The sequence below is a fragment of the Corticium candelabrum genome, chromosome 11 (assembly GCF_963422355.1).
Source record: "Corticium candelabrum chromosome 11, ooCorCand1.1, whole genome shotgun sequence".
NCBI lineage: Eukaryota > Metazoa > Porifera > Homoscleromorpha > Homosclerophorida > Plakinidae > Corticium > Corticium candelabrum.
Genome location: NC_085095.1, coordinates 1398992 through 1408956, shown reverse-complemented (window position 1 = coordinate 1408956; position 9965 = coordinate 1398992). Strand labels below are relative to the sequence as shown.

General features: G+C 40.1%; 3 protein-coding genes across 4 annotated transcripts in view; all 3 read left to right on the top strand.

The window, feature by feature from the left end:
- LOC134186784 (uncharacterized) overlaps positions 1 to 905 on the top strand; it is a 4715-nt gene extending 3810 nt beyond the window's left edge. For both annotated transcript variants that reach the window (XM_062654837.1, XM_062654836.1), the window contains exons 4-5: positions 275 to 340; positions 402 to 905. In XM_062654837.1, the coding sequence (XP_062510821.1) occupies positions 275 to 340; positions 402 to 688 (353 nt within the window). In that variant the 3' untranslated portion in view covers positions 689 to 905. The remainder of the gene's footprint in view (positions 1 to 274; positions 341 to 401) is intronic.
- Positions 906 to 1742: 837 nt separating this feature from the next.
- On the top strand, positions 1743 to 4514 carry LOC134187353 (uncharacterized). The gene is made up of 3 exons (XM_062655471.1): positions 1743 to 2141; positions 2200 to 2326; positions 4092 to 4514. The coding sequence occupies exons 1-3, from the start codon at positions 1761 to 1763 to the stop codon at positions 4433 to 4435; spliced, it is 852 nt and encodes a 283-aa protein (XP_062511455.1). The 5' UTR covers positions 1743 to 1760; the 3' UTR covers positions 4436 to 4514.
- Positions 4515 to 7660: 3146 nt separating this feature from the next.
- LOC134186508 (uncharacterized) lies at positions 7661 to 8566 on the top strand. The gene has a single exon (XM_062654494.1). It carries the CDS (start codon positions 7661 to 7663, stop codon positions 8564 to 8566), a length of 906 nt encoding a protein of 301 aa, XP_062510478.1.
- The last annotated feature ends 1399 nt before the right edge of the window (positions 8567 to 9965 follow it).

The following is a 9965-nucleotide window of genomic DNA, read 5'->3' as shown; positions in this document are numbered from 1 at the left end:
GTTGTGACTGTGTGTCTAAGTGGTATGTGTTTGTGTTGCCCTATAGAGTGTGTTCAAATTATGAAAACTTAATTATTACTGTTATTAGTATTATTATCTAGTAGTAGCTGCAAACGTTTTCCTAGGTGGAATGCACTCTCAGTCTGTGATAATCTACACAGAAATACAGAATGAATGTATGATGTATTACCGGTAGCCAAGACAACTAGATATGCAGTTGTATTATATTAAAGATAGACTAGTGTGATTGCACATGATTTATATGTTTGCTTAGTGCAATGCAGACGGCGATGGTCATTTAAAGCAAAGAAAACTGAAATTCGTCGAATTATCGATGACTGTACGTAGCCAAATAAACGCGTTTCGTCGCTAATAAATAGATTATTTATGTCACTATGTAGGGCCAACTGACCTCGAGCAAATTAACGAGTTGGCTTGTCGTCAAAATATGTTGGATCTGTCAAGGAGTTTGGGCGACAGCTGGTGGATGCTAGGTCTTCGTCTAGGCCTCAGTTATGCATGCCTCGAAAACATAGTATACAAACACCCTAGAAGTCAGGAGGATCAAGGATTCGAGATGCTGTTACAGTGGACAAGACGTCAAGAAGCGACGAAATCTAAGCTGTGCCAAGCTGTGGAGCAGTTACACACGTATGAGACGTGCCACGCTTTCTTGACACAAGAGTGAGAATTTGAGGACTCGTAGACAATACACTTTTTGTTTTCCGTTGTGATTGTTGCTGTCATCAGTACTAGAATTGGCGATGAGAGTCTGCTGCATGCATCATTGTACTGCATCACTGTATGATTGTATTATGCATTTTTGTACCGTACCTTACCTTACATGTGTAGTCTATTGACCGATCAGACTCAACAACAAGTGTTCTGCAGGCTCACTAGCGCAATTCACGTGAAATATGTGTTCGACTAATGCAATCCCACTTCTGTCACCAGTTTATTCTATTGACCGATCAGACTCCAACAACACGTGTTCTGCAGGCACAATAGCGCAACTTGCACTAAATATGTGTTCGAATAATACAATTTCACTCCTGTCACCATTTTAGTATATTAACCGATCAGACTCCAACAAATCGTGTTCTGCAGGCTTCATAAAGCAACTCACGCTAAATATGTGTTCCAATAATTCAACTTTTGCAATCCTACTCCTGTCACCAGTGTAGTCTATTAACCTATCGGACTCCAACAACACGTGTTTTGTAGGCTCAATAGCGCAACTTACGCTAAATATGTGTTCAACTAATTCAACTCTTACAGTCTTACTCCTGTCACCAGAGTAGTCTATTGACAGACCAGACTTCAACAACTCGTGTTCTGCAGGCTTAATAGGGCAACTCACGCTAAATATGTGTTCATTCCACTCTTACAATCTCACTCCTGTCACTAGAGTAGGCAATTAACCTATCAGACTCCAACAACACGTGTTCTGCAGGCTAGGCTCAATAAGACAACTTACGCTAAATATGTGTTCCACTAATTCAATCACTAACAACTAATTATCATAATTAATATGAACGTTCAGACGTCTTTATTACACATGTATCAGAGTGCGATGCAAATAAATACAATAATATTTGAAGTGTCGGTCTATTCTTTATTTACTAACATGTCTTATTGTTACAAAGTGTTTGATGTTTTGCTGTTTGTTATAATTAGTTAATTCCAACCGCACGGGAAAAGCGCAGCCTCGAGGTGCCAGACAATACGCTGCAACACCACGCCTTTCCCACGCGATAGTGATGGCAGACCAGGAAAGAAGCGAAACGATGTGGACTTTTATCATCGAATTGGAAATGCCGAGCGACAAAAATTTGCAGTCAATAGAGTTGCAGCTGCCGCCTAATTGGTCAGTCAACCAGCTGTACCAGGAAGTTGCTAAAATCTTCGGATTGGTGGAAGAGAGCTTTGACTTACTGTGGAATAAAGGGAAAAACGAAGATAAAATAGTAGATAAGTCTGACCCCGAGCTAACGTTGCAAGTGCTTCTCGGACTGAACGAGAACGTTAGGACTGTAAAATTGTTGGCACGATTACTAAGTGACCATGAGGAAACATTGGAGAAGCAGCCAGACGAGGAGTGCCCAGTCGACGAGCACAAGGAACCATTGGAGGACGATAAGGTTGATCCTTGCTTCTTGTAGTAAACCGGGCTTACAACTAGTAGACTTGAATGCGTAGGCGGTACAGGAAGTCGGAGAATGTGAAGAAGATTTGCCTGCGTCCACCAGCACGGCAGCTGCAACTGCAGCTCGTGACCCTCTGGCTGGAGCGTCGTCTAGCAGTACAGTATCAAGGACTAAACCCAGTAAGGTTACTTGAAGTAGCTACAGTCTACAGCAAAATTAATATTAATTAATTATGTTGCAACAGGAAACTAGGAAATTGCAAATTAAATAATAAATGACCAAATTAGTGTTTGTTAAGTTAGCTGATTATAGTGGAGGATACGATATTTTGGTGGGTGTGGAGAATGTGTGTGTAAATGCTGGATACAGGAGCGACAAAAGGCAAGGAGGCCGTTCTTGTTGGTTAGCTGGATGTGGAAACGACTTCATGTAGGATTTCTTCTCATCAGCCTGTGTCAATACAGTTTCAGGAAATACACTAAAGGCTGGAGGAGTGGATAGAAAATGAATCAGACTAGCAACAAAATCAAGATCACAACTAAGGAGCTTAATTTAATTTAAGAGCAACAAGAGAAGCCGCAAGTCATTGCACAATTACAGTATAGCAAAGCCAGTGTGACAAAGAGCCTGCAATTGTTAAGAAAGGGATCTAGACGTATAGGATTGAACTTGTTTAAGTTTTGGTGGAGTTAATATGTGTATACTGGGATATCTACACGTTCTATTCTCTTGGTAAATGCATGGAATATATTGACCAATATTGCTGTCAGCAGTGATTCTGTGAAACAGTACAGAACACAGCATATTCACAATTATTTTTTATATAACTAGATTGAGTACTGCATACGTGGTACAAATCACGCTATGCAGCTACTCGTCATTAGTTTAACGGCTTAACTTAAGAAAAACTTTCTAGTCTCGTGCTGTTTTCTTTACTGTTGCACATAAAGATTATGTAAACAGTCTAGTCTTTTGTCTACAATACTTGTGTGATGATCAGACTCTTGAAAGGCGACATGTTTTATTATACACGTTCAAATATACAGAAACATTATTCAATATAGAGTTGAAACAACATTTGCAGAATTTTACAATATCACTATATATAATGGACATGCATACTGGTAATTAAGATTGCTAATGTTGTTTCGAATGGGATATATACAACATATACATACGTATACGTGTATATGTTGCGTATATACATACATACATACATACATATATATATATATATATATATATATATATATATATATATATATAGTATTTGGCATGCATTATTGATAGACAAAAAAGCAGCCAGGAGAGATCAGACATGTTCTAGTAACTCTAGGGCTCGTCCTGGGGACATTTTTTTTATCCAGAATTTGTTGATGGCAGGCCTGCTTTCTTTGACGTAACAGTTCGTAGCACTGTCCAAGCTAAATACGTATGTGAAGCTGCAGAAATGGCTGGAGCCACTGCAAGGGCAGGAAAATTGGAAAGGATTACAAACACGAGCAATCGGTATTAAATGTGGATGACTGTTCTACTCTCTGGTGCTGAAATCTTTTGGCTTTTGGACTCAAGCAAGTCTTGAGACGTTGAGAGCGATTGCAGCCAAAACTACGACCTATAATGGCATCAATTTACAGCAAGTGTTCTCCAACCTTTTGCAACAGCTCTCTGTTCGATTGTGGCAGCACAATGCCAGAATGATAATTTGTAGATATTCACTAGAAACTGAATTTAACATGTGAGATTTGACTACATATGTAGAATAATTGGGTTTGGTTTGGTTGGGGGTGGTGCTTGTTGGTTGGTTGGATGTAAGATATATATATATATATATATATATATATATATATATATATATATATAGTATACTATATATATAGTATACTATATATATATATCATTATATATATAGTATACTGATATTTATATTTTCTGTTTAATCAGAAACCACAGTAGAAGTGTCACTATCTCATTCTGCAAATGAAACACCGACTGCAAGACAGTTAACTGACGTTGCTCGCTCAGCAGCCGTGACTAAAAGAAGAACTGAATTTGTTGCTCTCCTAGATTCGGAAATGTTTTCCGTATCGACCATCAAAGTGATACAAGAAGAACACAGTGAACCATTTCAGCATACTCGAGCCATGCTGGAGAAGTGGTGCAACGAGATGGACAGACAGGCAACTCGCCGTAAAATAATTGAAGCATTGTTACAAATGGGACTAACGAGACCTGCGCGTAAAGTATTTGGAAAAGAGTTAGTAGAGTTTGTTAGGAAAACTAAGTGATTATGTAGACTCTAGAGCTCACCTTAGTTAGACTAAGTTTATGCTTGACATTCAAAAACTAGCTAGAAATCGATGTATGCATGACTCAACACTCGATATACCATCTGTATCCCAACATGCAATACTATACGAGCAATGTACCTTGAACTAAACTCAGTAACTCGTAGTTTGTTGCAGTGTCTACTAAAAATGACGACAGAGTACGTGGTAAAATAGACAATATATTACTGACAGTAGTAGAAAGTGTACTAGCTTTCTTTCTATTAGACAGAAGTAGGATTTAGATGCTGACTAGATGCACTTGTAGCTAAAATTGTAAATTGCTAGAATCGTGTTACAATTATTGAATTTTGACAAAGGAGCAGATGGACAAACAGACAGACAGACAGGCAGCCAGCCAGCCAACAAGCCAGCCAGCCAGCCAGCCAGTCAACAAGCCAGCCAGCCAGCCAGCCAGCCAGCCAGCCAGCCAGCCAGCCAAACAGACAGAATCAAGTTTATTGTCAACAATCTTCACTACTACAAACAGTTATTGTTAAAATGAAATGTTCTACTTGTAGTCCGAGACTATTGCTAATGAGTAAAACACTGAATGTCTCTATCTACTCCCAAAACACTGTCATCTCCTAATGAGCGCACAGAAAGCCTTGACAGCTTCCGCAAAATCACTCTGCTGTTGCATTTTTGAAGAGTAATAGACAGTCTTTTCCAGACAGACAGACAGACAGACAGACAGACAGACAGATAGACAGACAGACAGACAGACAGATATAATTTATTCTCATACAGATTCTACTTGTACATATGCTAGGATTTTTAAAATACAAATCAGCTCTGCAAACAAAAAGTCATTAACTAATGGACTTGACTTTGAATGTCAAAATCAAATAATCTATCTAAGTCACCATGATTAGGTGACAGCTTTGAAAGTTTTCTAAGGATGACTTTGGCATTTCATCTTTGCAGAATTGTAGAAAATCTTTTTCTCCAATACAACATGAACATAGAAGCATTAAAATTGGCTTCTGGATTTGCTGACTGTTGTGACAAATTTGCTGACAGACAGACAAACAGACAGACAGACACTTTATTGTTATATAGACTCTACTTGTACAAAAGCAAACTAGTCCTTGCAAATAACAAAGTCATAGATTAACTAATGACATTGGCCTTGAACTTCAAAGTCAAATAATGTATTTAACCATGATTAGGTGACAGTTTTGACAGACAGACAGGCAGACAGACAGACAGACAGATCTTATCCGGTTATTCTCAGCTCTCAAGAAGATGTGCACCAGGGAGACCCACTTGGTTCTGCTTTGTTCTCAATTGCAATGCAATCCATTTTGAAAGATCTACAGTCTCACAACAAAGAAGTAACAATTCTGGCTTACCTGGATGACGTTTATCTCCTTGGCAGCCCTGATCGAGTGTTTCATGTCTTTGAAAGGCTGAGATCTGCTTTCAGCGGCATTAATTTCATGATTGAGGAGAAGAAGTGTGAGATATATTGTTCCTCATCACCGTTACTTAGCACCATCTCTCAGTCAACTTCCATACCAGCCACAAGTCAAGGATGTAGAATTCTGGGCACACCTATAGGAAGCTCATCGTGCATCATCGAATCTTGCTCTGATGTTGCACAATTAGGATCTAATTTGTGTGGTGAGCTGGTGCAGTTGCAAGATCCCCAGTGGGGCATGCTCTTGCTGAGACACTGTCATGTTATTCGAATGAACTTCGTATCACGAACTGTTCCACCTAGACTTTAGAGTCCGCTACAGCCATCCATGACACACTGACAAGATCACAGTTCACCAATCTCTTGGGTAGAGGTAATCTAACAGACACGCAGTGGCTTCAAGCAACTTTACCCATACGACATGGAGGATTTGGTCTCACAGCTTTAACATCTACAGCACCATTTGCATTTCTGTGTAGTTGGGTTTCAATCCTGCATACAATAGCAAAATGAATTCCTGATGCTGAGAGATTGCTTGATGAAGTTCAGAATTCACATCATTCAAATAGTTCCATCATCAGAGATTTGTTCAATGTTTTGCCTCAAAACAAACTCTCGTAGAAGTTATCAACAACAGGAAGCAACTACAACACAGGCTGACTGAGGAGTACATGAAATCTCTGTCAAATTGTGTTATTCAGAATTCATCTTCGACTAGAGACCAATCTCGAATGAAGTCCTTGCAAGGCAAAGGTGCAGGAGCGTGGCTCTTGACAGTACCATCATCATCATATGGCATGCATTATCTCCGTGCGATTTCCGCTTGGTATCCTTGATGAGACTGGGCTGCCAAATGCCTTTGGCTTCTTGTCAGTGCGACTGTGGGAAAGAATTAGACTCAGATGGATACCACCTAATAACATGTAAGACTGGGGCGGCCCGGTAATCAGCCAAAACAACATGGTTTCGGCATGGTCAGACTGTTTGAGTCAACTGCAATTACATCACGTAAAAGAACCAAGAGGAAGGTATGTCAATTCTGAAGACAGATCAGACATATAGTCGTATTCGATTAGGCATCGGGGGTGGATCTTGAAATGGATATTGCTCTAGCACATCCCTGGAGTAATGAAATAGAAGGTTTATCAGCTACAACTCAGAGAGCAGCGGCAACCAGAAGAGAAAATCTGAAGATCGAAAAGTACGACCAGGAGCTCTTGCCTGGACGTTTTTTCGACCAACATTTGTGCCTATAGTTTTGGAACATTTTGGCCTGTTGGGGAGAGAAAGCTGAAGACTATTTGAAGATCGAAACTGTCACAGCTATCAAGAGACGAAGACGGAAAGCCAAATGCATCAACCTTCAAGACATACTGGAGATCTGTGTTTTCTGTGCGTCTACAACGATCAAATGCTAGAGTGATTGACAGAAAAATAGAGAAGATTGTTTCAAGAGACAGCCACATAAACAAAATAGTTGTAGGTAGAACCAAGCCCTATTGGCTTGGGTAGTATCTATTTGCTTTGCTTAGATGGTGTATAATGGTTCAATGTTTGATAATATATGTATTGACAGACAGACAGACAGACAGACAGACAGACAGACAGACAGACAGACAGACAGACAGACAGACAGACAGACAGACAGACAGACAGTGTCCTCAGCACGGCTGATTGCTTTGCCCAAAGCCTCAGGATACGTTCGACCAATAGCTATTGGATAAGTTTTCAGAAGAGTTACTGCAAAATGTATTTGTGCACAGATGAAAAGTGAATTTTCGAATTTCTTTTCTCCTCTGCAGCATGGAGTGTCGACAGAGGTAGGAACAGATCTTCTCTTACACCATATCCAGATTCTACTAGAAGCCAACAGTGACTGGATTGCTTTGAAGACTGATGCTAAAAATGCCTTTACTTCAATCCACCGCTCCCATTTGCCGCAACAAGTGATGAAATCTTTTCATATCTTGACAAATCATGTCATGCAAATGTATTCTGGGTTTTGTTCTCTGGTCTTCCTACAGTACAACGTCCCAGTTATTTTGTCATCTAAAGAAGGCATCCATCAGGGAGATCCTCTAGGACCAGTTCTGTTTTCTTTAGGCATACAGCAAACCCTGGTTGATTTGCAAAGCAATTTCCAAGCAGTAAGAGTGCTAGCTTATCTTGATGATGTTTTCTTAGTTGGACCAGCAAAACATGTCCTTGATGCCTTTTCCACTCTTCAACCTGAATTTTTCAAAATAGGATTGGAAATACAGGAAGCAAAATGTGAAATATACTGTTCACACGACAAAGAAGACACCTCTTCTGAATATACCATACATGTTTCAAGTGAAGGCATTATGATACTAGGAACACCAATTGGGAAACGTGAATATGTTGCACGAGCATGTTCCACTATTGCAGAAAAAATGAATGATCTTTGTAGACAGCTTGTCGACTTGGATAATGTGCAAGCATCCATGTTGCTTCTTAGATACTGTCATACCACACGGCTAAATCACTTAGCAAGAGGAACAAGTCCAGAAACACTGGAACAGGCAGCTACTATCCACGACAAGCAAACAAAGTCTATGTTCTCTCGTTTGCTAGGAAATGTTAACATCAGTGGAAATATGTGGAACCAAGCAATATGTTGCCAGCAAGACCAGGAGGATTTGGTATGACTTTCCTAAACGAAGTGGCACCCTTTGCTTTTGTTGCCGGCTGGGCACATTCTCTTAAGCTGTTGCCTGATCGCTTTCCTGTTCTTCAAGATCAAGTCAACTCTCTAGTGACATCATCTAATCATGCGAGTGATATTGGGCTAACTTTTGAACACCATCTCAAAGATATTTCCAAGTTGTCGCATTTGTTGTCTAACACAAAAAAGTTGCAACATCGTCTAACAACAGAATATGTACAATCAAAAGCAGATAAGTTGATTGAAACTGATTCTAACTGAGATGCAGCATGATTGCGTTCAATTGGAGGCAAAGGAGCAGGAGCATGGTTAGATTCCATTCCATCTTCAGAGAAGTTTGCACTTTCATCTGGCAATTTTGTCTTGGCGGCTTCTCTCAGATTCGGTCTACCTTTGTCTATACCACCTTGGGCCACTACATGTAAATGTGGAAAGTCACTAGATGTTGAAGGGTACCATTTATTAACATGCAATATGGTGGAAGCCCAGTTTGGTTTCACAATTCTGCTGTTTTGTGCTGGTCTGAATGCCTGAGCAGTCTACAATGCCAACATTAAATCGAACAAAAAGATAGATATACCACATCCAACAATAGAGCAGACATTGTTGTGTTGGACTCAACATGTGGGGGAAATGTTGAGCTTGATGTGGCCCTTGCGCACCCCTGGAGCCAGGACATTCTGCGAAGTGCAGCAACTATGGATGGAGCTGCAGCAAGAAGGAGAGAAGACATCAAACATAGCAAATATTCTAAAGCGCAGTTGCCGGGAGAGTACACTCCTACCCTTATTCCACTAGTTTTCGAGAAATTTGGTGGGTGGGGAGAGGAAGCATCAACGTTCCTCAATAAACTTTCCAAACTATATAGAGATGAAGAAGGAAGAAAAAATCCCTCAGATTTTAGGACACATTGGAGAAGACGTTTGTCAGTACAACTTCAGCGTTGCAATGCCTTGGTGTTGGCTAGAAAGATGATCAGAGTAACATATGGACAGAAAGCTGGCCATAGTCAAGATGTTGTTCACTTTCAATTCATTAAACTAAATTTTGGTTTTTAGGCTCCGTAGGGGAGCTTTCTAATGCTACTTGTTATTTGTGTAATTGTAATTGCAGTCGTGACGCTTGTTGTTCATTAGCTGTTACTTTAGTTTCACCTGTATTAGCTTTGATGTATAAAATATATGAAAATTTGACAGACAGACAGACAGACAGACAGACAGACAGACAGATAGACAGGCAGACAAAATTCTTATCAAAATCGGCAGAAGAAGATGGATTCGCGGCTTCAGTAAGGGAGGAGCGCAAGAGGAAGAAATATGCTATGCTAGCCTGGGGTACTACTAGCCCAAAACTCACCCCGTTAGCCTTTGAACATTTGGGGA